Raw genomic sequence first — 23,856 nt, forward strand, 5'->3', positions numbered from 1 at the left:
CACCGGGAGGGATTCTCGATTCTCTTCGCTCGTGTGCCACGGTGCAATAGCGTACGGCGGACGATGTTGGACAAACGAAGGAAGACGCGAAGGCGAAGGGTGGACGAGAGGGAAACGGAGAAGGATGAACCGTTATATACCGTGTACGAAATACTGTGCACGCATCGATCGTGTGCACAGCCGGTAATCCTCGCGTGAGGGATCTTTCGCCTCCTATCTCTTCTTGCCTTGCACTCGCAATTAATCCAAATAAATTCGCCGATACTCCTCGCAATTTTCACCGATAATAATCACCTTTGAATACAATTTTTGTAGATCGTCCAGGATCGTGTATATCGCTTCGTCCGTTTCTTCTTCTTTTTCTTTCAAAAACACGATTCCATAAAATCGTGGAATTTTAAACAAAATTGAATACTCGCGTTGCTGTTGCGATTAATTCAGATAAATTGTCAGCAATAATAATTTCCTTTGAATATAATTTTATATAGATCGTCCAGGATATATATACGCTTCGTCCGTTTCTTCTTCTTTTTCTTTCAAAAACATGATTCCATAAAATTGTGGAATGGTGAGCAAAGGTGAACCTGAATACTCGCAATTAATTCAAAAAAATTGTCGATATTTTCAGCAATAATAATCTCCTTTGAATTTTTATAGATGGTCCATACGATGTATATACATCCATTTCTTCTTCTTCTTCTTCTTTCAAAAATCGAGAGTGGAATTTCGAGCAGAGGTGAATCTGAATACTCATGTTGCTGATGCAATTAATTCAGATAAATTGTCGATATTTTCAGCAATAATAATCTCCTTTGAATTTTTATAGATTGTCCAGGATGTATATACGTCCATTTCTTCTTCTTCTTCTTCTTTCAAAAATCGAGAGTGGAATTTGAAGCAAAAGTGAACCTGAATACTCGCTGTTGCAATTAATTCAGATAAATTATCGATATTTCCAGCAATAATAATCTTCTTTGAATACAATTTTTATAAATCGTCCAGGATATATATATACGTTTCGTCCCTTTCTTCTTCTTCTTCTTTTTTCAAAAATCGTGGAATTTCGAGCAGAGGTGAAGCTGAATCCTCGCTCGAGACGAGATAATAAATTTCGAATTCGCGAAATCTTTGAATTTGCATTACCGAGAGAGGATCGCTTTGGACGGGAAAGAAGAAGAAGAAGGAGGAGGAGGGCAAGTGGGTGTCTCGAATTTTATTATACTCGGTCCGTCTCGCCATTTTTAATTGATCGGATCGAGGCGATCGATCCGTCGATCGTTCCTCCTCGCGTATGGGAACAATCCCCTCGACTCGATTGTACGGATTGGAGTGAAAAAGCTTGGTCACGGGGTCGTGGACGAGAATACGGCCGGATTTCTTGCGTCACGGGACCCCGTAAAGGGGCCACGTATGGTAGCCAAATATGGCCAGGAATCTTACCAAACATTGATCGTAGTGTGTAAGAGGGGGCATCTCGCTCGTTTCCAAATCGAGCCAAAACAATTCGAGGAATCGTTCCAATCGCTCCTGCTCCATCGCTTTACCATTTATACCTTTTTTTCTTTCCACGTTCAACTAATCGAACAAAATCACGCCGATTAATAATCGACGAGAAATTATATATAAATCAAGGTTGAGATATTTTCATCTCTCGTAGATCGAATAATTCTGCGTGTATTTAACTCAGTTTTAAAGAGGATAAATTACTCGTTAAACAATTAATCGATTCCAGGTTTAAACGATAACTTAATGTAGAAGATAAATTTAACTTTTCTCGATCTCTTCTCTCGTTTCGACGGGAGAACGAAATTTACGTGGGAAGAGATCGATCGATCGAATGGAATAAAATTGCAATTTTCGTTTAATTTTTAGCACGGCTCGAGCTCCACGATCGTTGCTCCGTTCGAGCGCATGTTATCGAGCGCTGCCTAAATAGACTGCATCATCGTTCGGTCACGTTTCACAGAGCTCAATAACGCTCGAAAGTATAGCGATTGTTTCCTGGCCGCGTCGTGACTGGACTGTCGTTACAAATCAAATTTTACAATCTTAACACGATGTGTGTAACGCGGGACAATGTTGGAGCATTGAAGAGAAAGGAACGAGTAATTGTTTCGCGGTTTACGGATATTCGAGACGGGCCTCCTCCGCGCTCAAATAAAAAGAATCGTCTCTCCTTGATCGTTTCTCGCGATAGAACAAAGAGAGATTAGATATCGAAAGATGAAAGAGAAATAACTCGTTGGGTGTCGCAACGGGTTGAAAGGGATACTTATCGAGTATTAAAATGGTCGCGTCGTCGTCGTCTCGCAGATCGAGCCGGAAACAAAGTTCGCTCTTCCGTTTCTCCTCCTCGCGCTTCTCGATTCCTTTCGCATACGCACACGTGGAAGCTCGTTGGGGCCGTTTTCTGCACCTTGTAAGCAGGCAGAGCCAGCTCGATACCAACGAGGGAGAGTTCGCGGCTCACGTTCCAATCGACTTCCGCTCGCAGAAAGCACGTGTGCGCGCCTTTCCGCCTCGTGTCGCCGATCTTACGACTCCAATTCCCTCGTCAACTTTTTCGATCGATATTTGAAAGAAGAAGGAGAAACGATATCGATATCCTTTCGTTTGAAATTATCGTTTTGGATAGGCATTCGATGATTCTAGATAAATTACAGTAATAGTTTCGAGGAAATTACAAAGAGCCATCGATCATCGTTACTTCCTTTGGAGATCAACAACCAAATTGGAAAAATAAAAGTATCCAAGAGTCCAAAGATCGATAGGAAACGAAGAAAAAAAAAATAAATGGAATCGAAATCGAGAATATAAACTTGGATTCAAGATTCCGTGCGAATAGAGAGTGTTGTTCAACTTTGACCACCCCGATGAAAAAATCTTTATCCAGCTGAAACTGTCCCACCGTGCTTACAACTTGATAATACCCGCACCGTTTCGCAACTCGAAACGATTTCTCCAACTTTCCCCGTCGAATCGTCCCTTGAAACGTCTGGAGAAAAATCGATTCCATCTCGACTTGTTTCTCCTCCCCACGGAGGATACGTAGAGCTACGTATCCTCGGATTCGTGACCTTTCCGATCGAAACGGAACAGGCTCGCACATATCGATCCATCTCTGTGGATCGGCGTTATTCAGACCCGTGTGCTCGCCCGTGAAACGGAATCGACTCGCCTCGACGATCCTTCTCGCTTCGTCGAGGACGCAACAGCGCTCCAAACTGTGTACCATTCCGCTACGATGCACGTGTATACACACACACACACACATACGCGCGCGCTCAGGTTTGTCGAGTGTGCAGAAGAGAGAGAGAGAGAGAGAGAGAGAGAGATCGGTGCCCTCGAGTAATCCCATCGACCGAGCCACGCCATTTCCTCGATATGCGTGCCTATATATCTAGATTTCCCGTGCGCACACGCGGCAACGTGTACACAGCTCGACCTGATACGGGATGGAACAGGATTCGCCGCGTAATCTATCGTGGAAACAACGAATCCGTGGATTCCAAACTCGATACACGTTCCGATTTAATAAATATCTCTCCTCTCTTCTGAAAGGGAAAGATTAGACTCTTGGAAGGAAGAGTTTGCTCCTTTTGCTCGAAGTGAAGTTCGCTCGTCAACCTCGGCCCCCGAGAAACTTGTCTAAACTTTCACCGAGCTTAACCGACCCGGTAGATCTGCAGAGAACGTAGAATTTCTAATTCGCAGTAAATCAATATTCTCTTAACGAGTTCTCCAACGTTCCCACGTGGTGGGTGAGCAAGCAAGCGAGTAAGTAAGTAAATCAATATTCCGGGATAATAACCAGGAACTCGGTTAATCGACCTTTCCGCGTTTTCTCGACCAAAGTCGAAGAGACCGCAAAGCGTCGCGATCTTGATCACCACTCTCGTTGGGATAATTCGGTAACGTCTCTGAGGGAACTCTTGTTCGATTAATTCGTCGATAATATTCGTTTTTCGCGCCTAGTCAGGGAAGAAGTGAACGGTCCAGCGGAGGAATTTTCTCCGGTTGCGACTTGGAGCGACTCGTCACGCGACCATCCGTTCGTGCGAGCCCGGCACCCAAAGCGAAAACCAAGACGCGAAACATCTATCGAGGAGGGGGGAAGTGTATCGGGTGGAGAAAGGGGAAGGAGGATTCGAAACGCGACTAGGACGTTGATACACCGCCTAATAGAAATATCGATCCGAGGGTCGATGCACTTTACGCCGTTTCTCGAGGAGCTTTGCAACCGATTTCGATCGATTCGAACAAATTTTCTTTTTAAAGAATTTTATTGGCTATTTTTCGTATTCGTTGAATACAATGATCGGTAAAAATGTATATACCGCCTAATAGAAATATCGAGGAGCAAACGAATCACTCTGCAACCGATTTCGATCAACCGATTCGAACAAATTTTCTTTTTTAAAAACGTAGGAGCGTAGAAAATTTTATAGAGTCTTGGCCATTTTTAATATTCGTTGAATACAATGATCGGTAGGAATATATACATCGCCTAATAGAAATATCGATCTGAGGGTGCACTTTTACCGTTTCTCGAGAAGCAAACGAATCGCTCTGCAACCGATTTCGATCGATTTGAACAAATTTTCTTTTTAAAAACGTAGGAGCGTAGAAAATTTTATAGAGTCTTGGCCATTTTTAATATTCGTTGAATACAATGATCGGTAGGAATATATACATCGCCTAATAGAAATATCGATCTGAGGGTGCACTTTTACTGTTTCTCGAGAAGCAAACGAATCGCTCTGCAACCGATTTCGATCGATTTGAACAAATTTTCTTTTTAAAAATGTAGGAGCGTAGAGAATTTTACAGAGTCTTGGCCATTTTTCGTATTCATTGAATACAATGATCGGTAAGAATATATACATCGCTTAATAGAAATATCGATCTGAGGATTTACGCTATTTCTCGAGGAGCAAACGAATCGCTCTGCAACCGATTTCGAATAAATTTTCTTTTTAAAAACGTAGGAGCGTAGAGAATTTTATAAAATCTTGGCCATTTTTCGTATTCGTTGAATACAATGATCGGTAAGAATGTAAAAAAAAAAAAGAAAAAAGGAAAAAGGGCGAGAGCGGATGTTCGACGTCGAGTCCGATCGAAATCATGCTATATTTAGAAGCGGAGAAACTGTCGGTACTTTAAGCACGGCGGTCGTCCACGTATGAGCTGGCTATTCCCGTATTCTGCCCTCCACGCCTGCCTCGTCGCCTCTTCGTTTTTCGTCTGGCGCGCTGTCCTCGCGATTCCCCCCTTTCCTTCCTTTTGTCTCGACGTCCTCTCGAAGAAACGTAGTGTAGACGTAGTGTAGAATTTTTGCCCAATAGCTGATCGAAATACCAAATCGATACCCTCTTTTCCCTTTCGTTTTCCACCAGAATTGGCATCCATGATTTTCGTCGAATGAGCGGATCCAATCTTCTCGGCTTCTCTTAGAAATTCGCCATTGACCGCAACGAAGTTGCACGCGCTCGAACAAAGAATTCAGTCAGATTCGTAGTCGCGAACGACGATACTACGGGCGAGCTACGCACGATTGTGCGCACGGTGGTTACAAGCCGTATCGTCACAATCGTTCATTCACGACCCACTCTCCACTCATCCGTTTCTTCGTTTCAGTTTCGCGAGAAAATCTCTCTTCACCCCTCTTCTCCCTCTGAAAACTTTGACACGGTGCAGTCTCGACTGTGTAAGCTTTTTCATTTACGAACGAAACTTTGAAATGTTTCATTTTTCATCGTAGTAGAAATATATACACTGTTGCGTTTGGAAGTTTTTTGCGCGACCCAGTTGAAATATATCGATTAAAACCGTCACAATCTTTGGTCATCGAGCAATTTCCAAGCGTGGCAAATGATAAATAAAAATTTCGTTGCGTTCCATCTACCACGGTTCGTAAAATAATTTCAATTATCGATGGAAACAATTTTTCGAATATTCGAGTGAACCGGTCGATTTGATTTTGATTTGATTTGGAACGTGTGCGATATGTAGAAGAGCCGGGATATTTTGCGAAGAATGGATGCGTGGGCGTGGATCGATCTCCTCCGCTCCGTGAGTCATCGTTGATCCTCGATTCTCGACGAGATCTCGAGAGATAGACGAGCCGATCGATCGAGAACTCGAGAAGCAATTCGCGTTCCTTGGTTCACGGTCGTGCAACGACAATGGATCGATGAGCCGAGACACGCGACGCACGTGGAAGGAGATATTGGAACTCTGGATGAACTTAATTGATGAAAACTTGATAAAGATTACGGTAGCCGAGAGAATGGTTAATAAAACGCCTGACAAAGTTTCGTTGGAGCCGATTATATATCGAGGAAAGATGGCGCGCAGAACGAATATGAAATCGAATACGCGAAACAGGATACGCGTCTTCTTTCGAACGTTATTCGCGACAAAAATACGAGACGCGATACGGCCGACGATATTTGACGTCACCTCGAGCATGGCATACACGCGTTATTATGGAACAGTCGGGGCATTCATTCGTTGGATACAACCGGGCTTATCAACCGGAGGGAAAGTTGAATGAGATTGCGCGCAAAATTCCCCTCCTCGGCTTCTACGTGGAAAAAAACGCGGATCGTCGATCTCCTCCCCCCCCTTGTCAACGAATTTTCGAAAGCCCGTTCAACCACGCGGCAAAATAACGCCTTCCTATTATTTACTCCTCTTCTTTTATTTCGGACATTCATTATTAACGTTGCCTTGCGTACACGAATACAATTCGTTTCGTAGTTAGATAAAGTTTGGTGGAAAAAGAAAGGAAAACGACAGCGAGAACGGAGACTCGTTTTTCCGTGGAATGGAATTTAAATTCGACTCTCGAGAGAAAGGAAGAAAGGATCGACGGTCGCCGCGCCCGCATCGTTTCAACTACACCGCTTCTTCTTCCTTTTGCGGCGCCTCGAAACGCCGTGTTACGCGCTTTCGTCGGTGCGTTCAACGGAGGATGATCTCGAGAGAGAAAGGAGAGAGAGAGGAATGGCGATAATGCGCGAGAAGAAGAGGCGATAAGGATAATGGAATCTTGCGAGGAGAAAATAATAACGTATCTTCGATAATCGTCCATCCATTATCTGATAGATTATCGAGTCGAAGATGAGCGGAATAAACAACGGCGGAGCACGGGTTACGCGGGAGCGTGATTAAACGTGGTTTGATTTATTCAAATTACTCGTTTCCCTTTGTAATGACTGGCTGGCTCGGCACGATAGAGAGGCAGGGGATGGCCCTCCAACGCCAGACGGAGCGACGATGCCAACTTTGGAACCGTTAAAAACATATTTCCATTCATAACCCGGCCGAGCTCCTCTTTTTCCTCTTGTTTCGGCCGCTCGAGTCGGCGACCCAGCAGGCGGCGTGCAGCGAGGATCCTCGTCAGCCTCGTTCGGTAGCCTCGTGTACTCGAACCGTGTGTCTGGTGGAAAAAAAAGGAAAAAAAGAAAAAAGAAAAGAGGAGGGCGGGGGGGGGGAGAAGAAACACGGGACACATGCGTATCCGGTTCGTAATCGACGGATCGACCGTGGGAGGAAGGGGGAGGGAGGGGGGGACTGTTTGAGTGGTATAAATAGAGATGGAAATGGAGCGGGAGACGGTGGGCCGCGTCTTTGGTCGCTTTGATAATTTTTCGTCGAGCGGATGTGAATTCGTGAGCGCGTGAAAGGGATGGGGCCAAGAAACGTCCGCACGGTTCGTTAGATCGATGATCGATGCGGCCGTGGTTCGCGACGACTCGAGTTTCGTTGACGGATGCATCGCGTGACGATGGTTGTTCGATGCCAGCTCGGATATTATGAGCGGCCAGAGGATTCCAAGTGACGCTAACGGATGACTCGATCGCGGGGTCCCGATAAGTGGTCTCTCTCTGTCTGTCGATCGTCCATGAAAACTCGATTCCTCTGTTCGCGCGTACGCAAATATTTTAACGAGGCGACCGCGCGGAATTTCGCGCGACAATGGCCTCTCGCGTGGCTCCAATTGTAAACGACAGCTGCGCTCGGATCGGTTTAACACTACCGTCCGCTCGATTTCGTTAATTCGGGACAGAAATAAAATTATCCCGTCTTTTCTTTCGAGCGGAGGAATATCAGCGATTCGATCCGTCATAATTCACGTTTCCTCGAATCCGTATATATCTAAGAGAACAATTTATTCCAACGAAAAAGAAAAAAGAGAGAGAGAGAAGAAAAGATTACGAAACGTGGAAGGAATTATTCGAATCGATTTGAACCGCTCTTGGAATTGAATCGCGCGCAAAATTCGGTCACGCGTCTCTTTCCCCTCTCTCGTGTTTATTTACTATTGGACGACGTCTCGAGCAAATCGTTCGATCCTCGTCGGTACACACGTACGGCGGTAGCGAACGTGGCACGAGGTGTTATTATATTTCGCCACGGGCAACGTGCACGACCGTTTATTCGAACGAGTACCTCGCGTCGCATCTCGGCCAGAAATGGTTGTACGGAATGGCCCCGGTTCCTTTCCTTTCCTTTATTTTTACCGACTTACGCTCGTCGGGCCACGCATCGCCAACTTGCGCCTTCTTATTGAGATGTTGACGTCCGCCACGTGGGCAGATCGGAGATCGCGATATATATATATATTCCGGGGCCCCGACTCGATCGAGAACCCGTCGAAATGTCGAGGCCTTCCATGCCTCGAATAATCGTTTTTATCGATATATCGGTTTATATTTACGACGGAATCGTGGGCTTTGGCATAAAACGAGGCAGGAAAATTATGGAACATCCATGAAACGAATCGTCAAAGTGGTTTGAAATGCGATTTAAATTCGAAACGAACGTGTAATAAATTTATAAAGTAGTATAAATATATATATATACGTATACACACGTATACAAGAAGCGATGATAATCCGCTTGGAGAATCGTTAAGAAATGACTCGAATCGATTCGTCTCCGTTCATCTACTTTCCTTCCCCGATGGGAAGATTTTTCAACGCGTTTCAACGATTTTCTCAACCTCGGCGGGCAACTCGGAAGCTCGAAACTGACACTTTCTGACCGACTTCTTCCTCCGAATATCTCTCCTCGACGGATTCCACGCGAGAACGGTTCGCAGGGATTACGAAAAATAAATTAACTCTGGCGGTTGAAGTCGCAGCTTATTACAACCACCCACCGTGAACCTCGCCTCGTTTCACCGGCCGAAACTTTCACCCGGAACGGCTCGCGACTTCTATCGCAACTTTGCGCCCCTTCGACCATAAAAGCTATGAGGATCGATCGAGAATCGCATCCCCTCGAGATTAGTTTCGAACCTCGTTTTCTCTTTTCTAACCCCTGTTGTTCGGAACACACAACGCGATCACAATTATTAAACCTCCGTCTTCGTTTCACGTTTCACACGGAAGTTGTCCACGAGTAATCCAGCAGGAAGGCTTGGAAACGCTCTTGTATCGCTTTCATCCGTCCCTTGCCTCGTCGATAATATATCCTCCGTGAAGGATGGATTCGTCTCTCGTTATTCGCATCCGCTCCCTCTTGAAGAGAGGCAAGAAAACCGAGGACAAACAAGCTTGAAATTCTCCCAATGGACGCGATTCAGGGGCTTGTTTGCCACTCGATAACGTGGAAGGGAATTTCCACGCAGCTTGGACTTGGACTCGTTTCAACCTAGATCGATTCTAGCCGTTCCGATAAAACCAGAGAGCTCTCGTTTCTTTGCGCGAAAGCGAAGAAAAGAAGGGGAGGAGGGGAGGGAAAAAAAGTGGACGATACGAGGAAGTTTGTGCAGGAGAGATTTGAAAGGGCGTCGTTGTCCGGGAATAATATCGACGCCAGGTGGGCACGCGTGCAATTCAATCTACGCGCATACGTAATAAATGTGCGTGCGCGGATGCTGAGATCGATAGGAATCGATATCGGTTCGCTTTATTTGCCGGTCGAGGCTGCTCGTGCACGCACACGGATGCCTTCCAACCATCGATCTCCCGTCAGGGGCTTCGGATTACCTTGGCTGGGATGCGGAACGAATCGCAAATACGGCGATTTTAAGGAAGCGGAATCCTGGTGGTAAACACGAAGGGAGAAGGATTGAAAACGCAGTTTTTCCACCATCGTTACACGCGCTTTCTCCCAACACTTTTCCCCGTGTACAGGATTCTCTCCCGGATCTGTTCTCTCTTAAGTTTTCGTCGAGCAAATAGGCCAAGCTTATTTTTCGACGCGAAAAGCAAATTTCACGTATCTGGAGGATAATCCGTAGATGTTGGTGCGTCAATCACGGGCGATTGCTCGTCAAAGCGGAGTGGACGTTAACAGCGATCAGTGCTGTCGTCTCGTTGATCCGATGGATTTCGAGTTTGCGGTCACCGTGGTCCGTGCGTGTGCACGACACCGCGTTAGAAACGGGGCCGGAAGATCGAAACCGATCGGTTCGCTACACTCTTGCCTCGAGACTCGGCCACGAGAGAAATCATTGCTCTTTCATTTTCTCTCCCCACCCTCCCCATATTTATTCGATTATCCTCGTTCCGTTCTCCTTTCCCTAATCGTCGTCCTTAATTAGATTTTAACCGATCCGATTAAATATAGTGGAAAGCGTTTATTTATTCTCTTTTTTCCTTCTCTTATCGTGCTGCTTCTCCAACGTGGAGATTTTCCGTCAAAAGGAAATGGCGGAGGAATTTTCGACGCGTTGGTGATCAGGTGATCGACCGTGACCGTGATGCGTCTCGAGCGATTTTCTGCCTCCCTCCCTCCCTCGGCGGATCGATTTCCTCGCGAGTAACTCTTCGTTGAAACGGGATACTTGCCACTGAATACCGTGTAAATTGGCGGCTTCACGCACGATCAGGTTTCGCGCGAACGAGCGATGGACGAACACATGTCGGACAAACGATTCCGAGCTACCGAGGTAATTACCGATCGCCGGTGTAATTGTTCGTTATGCCGTGTGCGCCGCTTCTTATTTGGAGAAAGTCGATTTTACGAGGGGGGGAAACGTCGATCAAATGGGGGTTCCTCTCTTTGGTCGATCAACGATTTTCGATCTATTTTCGATCCAAGTGGGATGAAGAAAAGCGGTAAGGAAAAAAAAAGGAGAGCAAAAGTGGATGATGGACTTTCTAAGAATTAACGAGTCGTCGTGAAATTTTATAATTTGAAAGTTTGAAAGGTTGAAGGAGAGTGAAGAAATTAGATCGTTACCCGTTGCGATGTATTTCGAGGAGAGGGAGAAGGCGAGATTAAATTAAAAAAGCAACACGCGCTCGATATCGTCGTGTTTGCTTTCGCGCAGAAACGTTTTGACGGGTTTTGCGGTGTACGATAAAAAGTACGTTTATTAAAATAAGAGACACGCGTGCGTGTGTACGTGGGATTTTTCCCGGAACAATTTTAAAACGCGTATTTCGACGTATTTTCGAGGACCACTTTTAAACTTTTATTTCGGTTTGGCAGAAATAGCTTTCGAAAAATCTCGTTTCACCGAGAGCTCGAACACCGTTCGTCGAAACGGTGCATTCGGATGCAGGAGGATGAGACGCGAAAATCGATAACGTCGCGTGTTTTCGCGCCGCGTAACGAAACGACGCGCGGCTTCGTTTCTCATGCTTTGGAAAATCTTTGTTTAGACCGTTTAGAAAATTCGAACCGTTATATCTCCGAATATATATATGAAAATGAAGACGCAAAACGTTGGAAAATAAATTAAGTTTCATAAAATGATTATTATATAGTCGAAACGTGCATTTCCATAATTGATACTGTGCTGCGCTAAATTTCACGGAACAAGAAGAGCTATTAAATCGTATTTTAACACTGTTATGCCTAGGAGGCATGTTCGAACCAGAAACCTGTTCATATTTCGTGTACCCGAAAGGCGCATCGACCGCCTCTCTTCCCTTCCTATTAAATTAGTCCCTCCGATTTTTTCCCCCTTTGAAGTTTCATCATTCCGTTTGACGTACCACATATACGTTATATACAACTAAAAAAGAACGAACGGAAAAACATCTTCCTGATGTTTGCATTTCTTCGACACGAATTTTAAAAAAAGAAAAAACTAGGCTACGTTCGAAGACGATCGTTGGAATATTTTTTTCCACTCTTCCTACTTTTTCCTTTTGCCAATTTTAAATTGATTTGCTTCTTCGAAAAAGCAAGTACAATACTTACGTAACGAACCACGTATCACTCGATGTAGTAGCAACTCGCCTCCCTCGCCAGGTCGTTACATTATTAATCGGGCAATCGATATCTCTCGGCCTATGTTCCGTTCTATGCGTCGCGTTTCACCGAATGCTTTCGCGACAAAACCTTGCAAGAAGTGATTCTTTCCTTCCTCTTCGTACATATATATATATATATATATGTACGACACGATATACGACTCGACGGCATTCATCGAAACTTTTTGTGAAAATTCCACGCGCGCGTAACCGGGTTAATTCGAGGACAAGGGCAACTACAAGAGCAGCAGCAGCAGCAGCTATGACGCATTCTTTCGTCGCCTCGCCTCGATAACGATTGTTTTAACATTCCCTTTCGCGTATCTCTGATATCGCGATACCGCAACGCAAGAAAATTTACACTACGCGCTTGTGTTGATAAAATACTCTGCGCCCGTTCTACGAGTCGTATAATAAAACCTTGCAAGGACACGGCAGCTTTGCGATAAACTCGTTTCTCTCATTCCGATGATTACCAACGTCCTGCGATTCAGGATCGCACGCACTCGTCGTCCGCGGAATGCAATAGCGTTTCATTTTGACGCGAAGAGTCTTCTCAATAATCCTCGCCGTTCAACGAAAAGGGGGATGATACTTTGAACGAAAGAAAATCAACGAGGCTTTTTATTCCCCCTCCCCTCTCATTGCCGATACACACCGGTTGTAAATTAAATTTTGTTACAACGTGCAATTTGTTATTCGAGACTTTGGTTATTTACGATTCCCTCGGCTGAAATACGACGACGCCATCTGTATGGATACCCTTTCTCTCTCTGAATATTAAATACGACACGGCGTGGCGCGAAAAAACGACTCGATACTGAAAGATGAAAAAAAAAAGCGGTTTGATCGCGCTTCTAATATCGCGCTCTCGAGTGTACGCTTGAATTATTAGTTTCCTTCTTTTTCTTTTTTGTTAGCGCATTGCTTTCATCGTTGTGTCGTTGCGCGAGGGAAGAGTGAATGGATCGAGTGAGGAAAAATCGAGCGGACGGACCGAGAGTCTGGTGACGCGTTAAATTCAATTTTACCGATAGTTTGTTATAAATCATCAATGTCGATAACGAAGCAACACGGTGTCGAGAGAAACTGCGCGCAATAAAACGTTTTCTTGCTTTTAATATTCGTGTTTAGCTTAAGGTCTAATAGGTGGCGTTATAAAGTATTGGAAACAGAAGAGGCTAGAAATTAATTTTTCATTCCTCGCACGATATATCCATAGCTACCGAACGCGAGAAACACCCCGAGCTCCCCCCTCCCCTTGCCCCGACTCTTTAGGTATAACGTAACGATGCGCTTATATTTATCGATGACACGGTCGCGCATCTGTGCGCGAAGAAAATATATCCCCCCCCTCTTTTCCTTTCTTTTCTCTTCTCTAAGCCGTATTATTACGTAAATACGTGGCTCGCGCAAGGCCTCGTTTCAACTCGTGGACGATTTAACGTTGTATCGACGCATTTGTACAACAGCGTATATACGTACAAGCGATACGTACAGCTGAATATATCAGCGTGATTCATCGAATTATCAAAAAATGCAGGATCGTCACAGAGTTCGTGGCGAACTCTGATCTTGGATTCGTATCCGCGTGCAACGCTGACGCATTTCTCACTGCAGATTTCCGTGCCTTTGTTACGTTTCTTTCTTTTACTAATTCGTTCGAATCGGATGGATATTTCGGGGCAAAATGGATAAACGTGTGAATTACAGGAATCGGGAATTCGATTGAAATTCCCGGAACGATTGCCCTTTTAACAGTTTTGTTTACGTAACGCGGAAAATTTCAGAGACAAAAGCGAGGGTTCGGGGCGGCGGCGAAGAAGAAGAAGGCGACCAGGATGGAATCTCAATGACCGCCGATCGTCTCGGTGAATTACGTCAGATCCATTTGTCATTCGCTTTGCAAACGGATTCCGCGGATCGTTCGGATCGTATTTGCCGGTATTTCAAGTAATTGCGCCACGAGATCCAATAAATTCCGTTTTTCGCCAAAACGATTTCACCCAAACTCCTCTTTTCGAGCGCAAAAATTCTTTTCGTTGCCTCGAATCGAATTTTCATCGTTTTCAACCAAATTTCGATCAAACGAATCTCGAAAGATTCGATCGAGATTCCTTTCCTGCGTCGTCAGAATCGTCGCGTCTTACTTTACGCAAAGCGAGCCGAGCAAAGCAGCCGCAGATATCGGCCGCCTCCCGTCGATTACGAAAAAACAGTTGGTGGAGTTGTATAAGCTGGATTGTCGACGCGGACGTCCTCCGCGAGGAATAAGAATTTATCACGGTCCGTTAATCGGTCGTTAATTAGAAGGCTGCCGGGGAGCGGGGCGGAGGAGCACACACGGCGTGGGCTCTCTTCCGCTTGATTTACAATCGAGGTTTTCAAACCCCGGCCTTCTCCTCCTCGCGCGAAACGAAGCCTACATAAAATGTTACTTAACCCCGCCCCAAGTAAATCGATTTCTGCGGTTAATTCGCCGCTATTCCGCGCCAACTTTGCATATCCGTACACGAGGACGAGTACGAGGGAGGAGGAGGAGGGGGTACGTCGCGCTCCTTCTCTCTTCTTCTCTCGTTCGAGAGTTCGCTCGAGATTTACGTTCGTCTCGTCGAACGGGAAATATCTGTCCCCTATACCAGCCAACGGTACGCTTTACGTTCATTGTCGATGAAATTTATCGCGTCGAACCGTGCGAATTTGTAATTGTAATTGTTATTGTTAGAAATAATCGGCACAGTTATTACTGTAGACTTACTGTAATTCGCGTAGAATGTAACTGCGTTAGTTTATATATTCAGCGACGATATATTTCTATCCATATATATATAGTTGAAGTGGATGGAAATAGTAGGACGTGCGATCGAATTGTACAGATCCAATTTTACCTTATTCCAAACTTGTACATCGTTCACTCGAAGGAAAATATGTTATCACTTTGAATGAATTTACGAATAAAAGAATTCTTGGTTATCGTTCAATTTGGTGGAATTTTGCCGCCAATTAAGAATTAAACACAGGCTTCGAATTTTGGAGCTTGGCTCGAGTTTGATGTCACTTCGCGATCGATGTCGTTTAGAAGGACAGGGAAAAAAAGAAAACTTTCGTTTCGCGGGATGGAAAGGAAAGATCAAAATATCCCGTTGGAGATATTGTTTTTTGGATTAAGTGTTCCATTCCAACGAAAGAAACGGGGATTTGAGAGGGATTTGATGAGTTTTTCGAAAGATTCGTTAGATTCGTTAGAGCGACGTTTATCGAAGATGTTTGACGAAAGGAGAGACACGATTTGCATCGGACGTGTAGCTCCTTAAAGCGGAAGAAATTGATTGCCGTGACGCTGACTCGCTGACCTTGTTGCTATAATACCTCGTAAAAAAGGCGTACAGTTAGTCAGCGATGAACCGAGACGTGAATTTCTCGGGGATACGTTTCTTCGAAGAATGAAGATGGAGTAGAGTTGTTGTTCATTGACTTTTTATTGCAAATTGTTCTGTTCAAACTGGACGGTATTAACACGATGAGATTTCTTCCTCGTCTTTTGTCTCCGGCAAATAACACGCATTATCGAGAAATTTTAAAAAGGACGAGATTGAAATAAAATTATTGATATTGAATCTACCAGATATACATATATAATCGTAAAAAACCTTCTCAAAAGGTATCTATCTATCCTCGACGATTCTCGCTCCAATCTTTTGTGTCTTTCGAATTCGAATTTTTCCCTCTCTTCGGAGATAAAATCATGAGAAGAAATTCGCTCAAAGCTCGAAGAGAGAAGAAGGGAGTCGCGCTCTAAAGAAATTCTTTGTATTTTCCACTCTGGCGAGTTTAAAATTCTTTCTAAAGTTTGAGCGAACGTAGCTCTGCCACTTAGACGGTTGAAAAATATGAGGCGAACGAGTAACAAAACGCTACCGCGTTTCTCTATAGTTATTTCTCGCCGAAATGGGTAAGGTTTGCGAGATGTGCGCACCACCGAGTTTCCACGAACGCGTCGACGACCAAGCTTTGAGTTTCCTCCCTCTCCTCTTCCCCTCCTCCGAGATTGCACGCTCGTTCGCAACGAGGTACACTTTGATCCTCGTCCACAGAAGAAAGTTTTTTTTCCCTGCTGGCATTTTTCCTCCCTGCTTCCGGTGTTTATTATCACGCGCGAACCACCGAGTCACGAGACGCGCCAACACCCCCGCTGTTCCCTTTCGCTCGTGAAACGTGTTATTCGCAATGCTGCCGGGAAATTCGTTGAAAACCCAAAGCGCGTTCAACCCTTTCGCGCCCGCGTTTCCACCAACCGTTCTTCGACGCGGAGAAAGAGAGAGACTTTTTTTCCTTCTTTTCTTTCAAGACTTTGCCCCGCGTCGTTCCGAAAATTCGTATTCTTTCCCACGAATTTTGACAGATATTGGGAAGAATCAGGATGCGTCGTATTTTTTATTACAAATACGTCGTGGCACGTGTGATGCATGATGACAGTGAATCGTGACGTAACGAAACGTGTATATATTTCGTTCGCGGAAAAATTCGATTTCAACGAGAGTTGATTCATTCGTTGCATCGTTAAAAGTGAATTCTTCGCTTGTTTCTCTTTGTCTCCCAAGAAACAATCTCCTCTGCAATTGATATAGAAACAGGCACGTGTTGTTTATAACTAGTAGAACTTTAAAATCAAAGTGGATTAAATCATTTCTCGCTCGAAGTAGGTCGATTCTCGAATCGAGGAGGATATTCGCCCGCCAGCGAAAGGGAATAAGAGGAAAGAGCGCGTGGAACGCGTTCCTCGAACGGTTGGCGACGACGAGCCGAGTTTGGCAATGAACCACTTGGCCCGGGTTCAAAAACTTTTTTCCACCAAGTTTCCTTTCTTCGCGGTGCTCGTTGTGCCCCTAGGAAGACGGTGACTAACGAGCGACGAGTGCGTCACGCTCCTCTTCTGGGCGCCACAACCTGTTTTTTTCATAGCTAGCCGCGTGTCAGCGTCACGCATTTATGCTACCGGCTTCTCACCTCGCTTCCTTCGTATTCCATTTTTCATGCCTCGTCCTAAAGTAGGACACGACCACCACATATTTACCTTTCCACTTCCCTGTCTTCGCCCGATCGGTGGAAAATTTCATTTAATTGTTGAAAAATAAAATATCACCGGTCCAATTATCAATTTCTCCCTTCCTATATATATATTCGTCTCCTATATTATGCGTCGTCTTCCGCCGAGTCGCGTTTCACAATGCATCCGAAAAGGCGTGTTCGGACGGGTGTCGCTCATCGGCGCAATTTGCGTCCGACGAGGGAAGGAAGACTGGCGCGCGAATCGTCGGGGCCCATTAGCGGGGATTTTCGAGGGGTGGCGCGAAATCAGGGGTTCGAATTCCATTTCGAGCATCCCCCGCTCCCCAATCGTCCGTTCCTTTCGCCCGACAAAAAAGCGGGGTTTCGATTGTATCGCGGCGAGTGTCGTTGAATTGGGAGCGAAGGTGGCGCGAAGGGCTTCTCTCTGCGCGAAGTGGTTTCAGTTGGCGAGAATTATTGGCCGAAATGCACATCCGTTTCCATTACCGGTGTAGGAGAAAGGTTTCGAGGAATCTGAAACGCGTGATTACGTTTTATGTTTGATCGGTCGAATTGAATCAGTTTGCTCGTGTGTTTGCAGAGGATAAGGAGAGTGGCGTAGATTACGGTCGTAAGCTGGATTAAGGGCACGGACGTCATGGAGCGGTACGAGGAGGAAGGCGAGGACAGCGACAACGAGACAGACCCGGAACAACTGTTGAACGAATGGCTCGGCGAGTTGGACAGCCTGACCGTGGTGAGTTTTTTAATTATTAGCGCGATAATTGAATCGTGGAGAAAGATTAACGAAATGTCGATGGACTGTCGCAAAGATAGATAATAGGCGTTTGTCTCGATTCACATTGTGGTCGAACCACGCCGGTCAATTGGTGTCAATTGACGTGTAATCTAAATAATTCGTCGGTAGGGCCGTTCGTTGCGAAGAAAAAAAGAATCGACTGATCGTTTCTACGAAAGTAGAGCCAAGTTTCTTACTTTTTCCATTTGGAGAAAAGCTGGTTCCCTCGAATTCGAGGGGAAGCTCTCGTATCCATACGGGCGTGTACTTATAGACACAATGAAAACGAGATTGAAATCTCGACGAATCGATCGTCACCGAGTGGCCGATGGCCAACCGAGCGGCTCAAAGTTCTCGAAGCAGTACAATGAAGGCCGCAGAGCGACAAATTGTCGACAATTGACGCGATCGCGATCCGAACTTTGCCCGACCAACTTCGTTCCGAGCCCCAACTTTCCAATCATTTCCATCCCCGTTGCCTCATTCTTATTTTCTTCGAATTATTCGTTTAATCAAAGGTAAAAAAGTTGGAGGAGACTTCGAACGGAATCGCTTTTCCAAATGATTCATCGGAAAAAAATTCGCAGCTCGAAGATCATCGACGATTAAGAGAAATAATTTAATTGGAATTAGGTTGGACTTTGGTTGGAATGAACGCGCGATGGAAGAGTTTGCTACACAGAGGACGGATTAAACGTTTTCGAGTAGCGGCCAACGACCGAAACAATTTCGCGCCTGTACTTGGACTTGGAACCGCGGCGCTTCGAACCGCGGAAATCGATATCCCTGTCCCCGTGCTTCCTACTCGATGATGCTAGTTGCTTTTACCCTCGTTGATTCTTCGAATTTACCGAATTTAACCCTGTTATCGGAAGGTTAAATAGTGCAGCGCGTAAGGGTAAACGAGCGTATAAGTTATACTAGTGGATTAGGGATAAAATGATAATGAAACGTAATGGAACAGCGTAAAGTGCGTCCAGCGTGACATTAACCGGTTCAGGTATCGATATTACAAGATTAATTAATTATAACCCTGCGTCAACCGTGCGGAATGTGATTAAGGCATTATAAGCAGAATTGGAATTGTATACGTTAATACTTCTTCGAACGGTTGATTATTATAAAGTAATTTCTAAAACAATCGTTAAACGAGGAGTAACAATTTTATCGAAAATCTGATACACGGTGAAAGTTTAGACAATGAAAGCAACGTTATCGAACGAAACGAATAATCCGATCGAAAGTGAAGGAAAGTATGTCGAGGCGTCAATTTAATCAAGTCAGTTCGTGTTTCGTGCGCATATCCGTAATATTGACGGTTCGACTTTCTTACGTGTTGCTAGATAACGTGGAAAAAAAAAAATATCGAAAGCTTGTAAAAAAAAAAAAAAGAAGAAATGCTTGGAAATATAATGATATCGACGAACGTGTATCAATCGTGTAAAGTTAAGGAAAGATAGCGCTGCGCGTGCTACGAACGCTCGACGAGAGTTCGTACGTACGCGAACGTACGGGAAGGTGTTCGATTATCTGTCTAGCGCGATGCGCGCGCCGGATCCTTCCTGTCCGAGAGCGGAAAGGTGAGAGAGCTTTTGCACTTGCACTTGGCGATGCATCGGAGGTCGGTCAAGGCGCCTGTGCACGGATCGATAACCTGCCAACGCGGAATGGATAACGTTGCAGCGTGGTGGTCGGTGACCTCGACGGAGGCCTATTCGGAAATATTGGAGTACACGCGATTCTATCGTTTAAAAATCTCGGCGAGGCGTTTTTCCTTCAATTTTTCTTTCAACATATTTTTTTTCTTCGGCTCGATCGATCAACCGAATACAACGGCTCGATATTGTCGCTTGCTTTCATTCGTATCTTTGATTAATAATCGAATCGTTGAAACTGTTTTCCGTATATTAAAATTGTATTCTAAAATTTGCGCGAACAATTATTATTTCGAAAATATCGTTTTCTTTTTTTTTTTTTCATTCGCGTTTCTTCTCGGTAAATCGAAATTGTAGAGACCGGTTAAACCGAATTGTATACGGTGGACAATGGTTCTATCTCTCGCTCCATGGTTTTGTTACACGTCACGTATAAGATTTCTCTCTAGAGCGGCGAATTGCACAATTGAATTCCGAGAATGCAGATGAAACTGCAACGATGTTAATTTGTCCTGTTGATGATGAATACAATTCTTAATTGGCATACACCAGATAACATTGTTGTTACATTTATCGTTGAGAAAAAGATTAGATTTTTCTCTCCCAGTTATTATTCACTTTTATCGTGCCGTTACGTTGAACAAACATTTTCAATGAAAATATTAATATTTGCATCGTGTCGAGATATATCGGGACGTATCTCCTCGCATGTTTGTTTCTAATTAATTTAATTTTTTATATCGTAAAAAAGATAGAGAAAAATTATTTGTTATTTAACGAAACATTTCCTTTTTTAAAGGAAATTTATCTTACAATTTTCCTTTCATTTCAGCGCGATCTAATATTTCAAGCTCGAATTCGATTCGCGTATATCGAATTATCTTCGTCGAGTATATTACCGACTTGATGCAGCTCCCTGTTTTATCCATCGCCAGTAAAGTTTCAGAGCTACAACCTTCGGAATTTAAATACGCGTGGCGCGAATGCAGCGAGTTGAGGGAGAGACGTTACTAAAAAAAAAAATACAAGATGTTTAAATTAATTTTAAAACGATAGTAATATCTTTTTTTATAATATCCTAAATTTTGAACGAATCTATTTAAAAAATTTCAAATTTTTTCAATATCGTCTCTTCGATGTGATAAAAAATTTATTCGATCGATCTTCGAGAAATCAATCATCATATTTCTTAGATCTCGGATTAATTTTTACGTTTTCCTATCAACATGCACATTGTTGTTTCTCTATGCATTCTTATGCGCTCGTAATGGATCATTAATCAGAAATAATTACATTCGCAATTGTCCTTCAACGTTGGTTCAGTCCTTGACATAATAAAGGCAAGAATCGCGTTATACGAAACGGCGAGGTATTATATACGTACAGCGTAAAATAGACAAATGTCCGAGGACTTCCGGCGGCTATTAGTATGCGGGCTTCGTTGTATCCGCATCCGTGCGGCTCTTCTTAGCATCGTTAATCGACGAGAACCTTTGTCCGTCGATATTACTATATCCGGTTGTAATTCCCTACGATTTCATTGATAGAACGAAAAATTTCCTAGAATCGACTCTCTCTCTCTCTCTTTCTCTCTTATGGAAAGGATATTTCTCCGTAGAAAATTAATCGAATTGATTTTAATTTATATCGAATATGAAACGAAAAATGTTTAACGGAACTACAATTTTTCAATCCTAATATCGATTGGTGAGAAGCGAAATAAAAACGTGCCCGATTCTATTCAACTGGTTGAAAAGCTCGTTAATGAAATATAAATGGTGCACGATTGTCCATTATCGAAAATTCAAAAGAACAATTTGGAGCATCGCCGGTGGAGTCTCGGTGTGCACCTGGTTTTCGAAACGATAGATTCTCTTTGTTAATTTTCGGCCTCGCGTTGTGCGTGAAAAGGACAGGGAGAAAAATGGTGGAAAAAGAAGACGAAAGGGAATAGATCAGGTAGCTGTTCCTATCCACGTGCCCAGAGGCAGCTGCTCCTTCCTCTAAGTAAGCCGATCCTTCCGAACAAGCTTCTGTTTTCCTCGACCGAATCGTTATCACTTCGCCTCGAATCACGCGAAATCAATGCCACTCGAATTATTTTTCCTCCTTTCTTGGGATAAGAGACTATGAATGAACTTATTCTTTGTCTACTGCGGCACAATGGCCTCGCGCAAAACAAAGTCGAAAATAGACTAGCAACGATAATTTACTAAATAAAGTGACTGAACCAAGATACGAAAATTTTCAAATACGAATCGATAGGAAAGGAAAACGAAAGGGAAACTCGTATCGTGTTCTGTCCACCATCTGTTGCGCTCTCCTAATCTTTTTCGAGATCTGTTCCAAAGCAAACTGGAATTATCAACGAATCCTCTCATTAAAAATTCCAAGATTAAATTAAATTCATCAAATCATCGAGGATGCAATATTTTGAATTCTCGTTCTCGAATTCTATTTTTATCGAATCGATCCAATTTTCTACGCAATCGACACGGGGAGTGGTGGACGGAAGGTTCGAGAAGCGAGGCGCGCGCCTCGTCCTCGGATATATCTGTATCCCCGAGGCCCAAACACTCTCAACACCTCGGAAATAGGGGAAGCCTGTCCCGTCTCCTGCGCGTCGTCGTTTGGGTTGCAGCTGCCTCGTAGCTGCAGCACGTGTTCCTCTTCACCGGGGCAGGTGGTTGGCGTCGTTAAGCAATCGCCTCCCCCTCGACGAAGGCCGAGATTTGGACGTGGCACACGGTCGACCAACAGGAACAGGATCTTTTACGACCGAGAGAAGAATACGGGGATGGAGGAGTGGGTCCAGCACGAGGCAAGGGGGAAGGGGAAAGGAGGATGAAAAGGTTGAACATCGTCGATGATATATTATATATATATATATGCACGTATATCGGAACGGGATTACACGCCAGAATTAGCAAAATCTTGGCGAAAATCCGATCGTCGATGAGGAGGATATTTTGGTATTGGTGTTGGATCGAGTTTATGACGAGGAGAGATTCTTTTTTCGAGATCCGAGTAAGCGATACGAGTTTTGCGCTTACGTTTGTCACTATCAGTTTCATGGATCTGCTCGTGAGATTACGTATACGTGTATGCGCTATAAATGGAAGTAGGTTGTATCGTGTAACGTAATTGGTAATACAAGCGAGAGGCAATGCGCGAGAAGAGGATGCGTTTTAAATCCGGTTCTTATTGTCGCTCGTTTTCGTTTAAATCGAAAAAGAAAGAAATATATTTCTTCTAACCGCAATATATACATTTTCATTCGATTTCTTCAAAAAATCTCCTCTACTTTCGTCACGTTCTAAAAGAAAAGAAAAAAAAAAAAAGGAAAATCTAGAGAAGAGAAACTTTTACGATACACGTTGCTACGTGCTTCTCATACATAACGGGTCATCGAGCAGCTCTGTTACCTTATGATAACGGGCCCGGCAATAAACCCGTCGACAACCTGAATATTTTGTTCCTCTCGTGGAAGCGATCCAATCCATCTCTCCATCCGCTCGGAAGAAAATCTATACGAAAGGATGGCTCTTTTTTTCTCTCTTTTCTTCCTTTCTCGAAATAGCTAACTGGCCAACTCGCGACGGAGAAAAGGGGAGAGGGGAGAGGGGAGAGAGGGAGAGGAAGGCAGGTGATACCGGAGATTTGCTTCTCGCTCGTGACCGGTTCCTGGATCATGGGATATGCGGTTTACTGCCGCTTAATAAGCCGTAATAAGGAGCGGCGGATACCCTGGCACCACTCGATATTCCGTGCGCGATAAATCTGTAGGAGCTGCGCGCGCGCGCGGTCGTAACGCGAATCGCGCAAGGGCGGGAGACGACGGGACAAGAGGCAGGTGGTTCGTGACTCGTTCCGATACCGATGATGCTGTCTGCCGACGTGGCAACTTCTAACGAGTCCTCCAAACCTGTCCTCCTCTCGTCTCTCCTTCGATTCCTTCCCTCCCGAGGGACCACTTCGAGCGAAAATCCTTCGAATCGAAACGAAATCTCCTCCCCCTCTTCTCTCGATATCTTTTGATCGGTCGAAAGTTTCGGCGCATTCTGGATTAATTAAATCCGTCTATCGTTTCTATCGAACGAGGTTAACAAGGGGAAAGTAGGAAGTTGAAGAA

At 44.4% G+C, this 23,856-nt stretch overlaps 1 protein-coding gene across 5 annotated transcripts in view; it reads left to right on the forward strand.

Moving 5' to 3' along the window:
• LOC100578818 (amyloid beta A4 precursor protein-binding family B member 1-interacting protein) overlaps positions 1 to 23,856 on the forward strand; it is a 120,580-nt gene that overhangs the window by 29,257 nt on the left and 67,467 nt on the right. For 3 of the 5 annotated variants that reach the window (XM_016915510.2, XM_016915509.2, XM_016915513.2), the window contains one exon: positions 17,872 to 18,027. In XM_016915510.2, the coding sequence (XP_016770999.2) occupies positions 17,929 to 18,027 (99 nt within the window). In that variant the 5' untranslated portion in view covers positions 17,872 to 17,928. Of the gene's footprint in view, positions 1 to 17,852; positions 18,028 to 23,856 lie in introns of those variants that run through there. The other 2 variants (XM_026444475.1, XM_016915507.2) reach the window with 2 other exon arrangements.

The sequence above is a fragment of the Apis mellifera genome, linkage group LG12 (genome assembly GCF_003254395.2).
Source record: "Apis mellifera strain DH4 linkage group LG12, Amel_HAv3.1, whole genome shotgun sequence".
In the NCBI taxonomy this organism is placed as follows: Eukaryota; Metazoa; Arthropoda; class Insecta; order Hymenoptera; family Apidae; genus Apis; species Apis mellifera.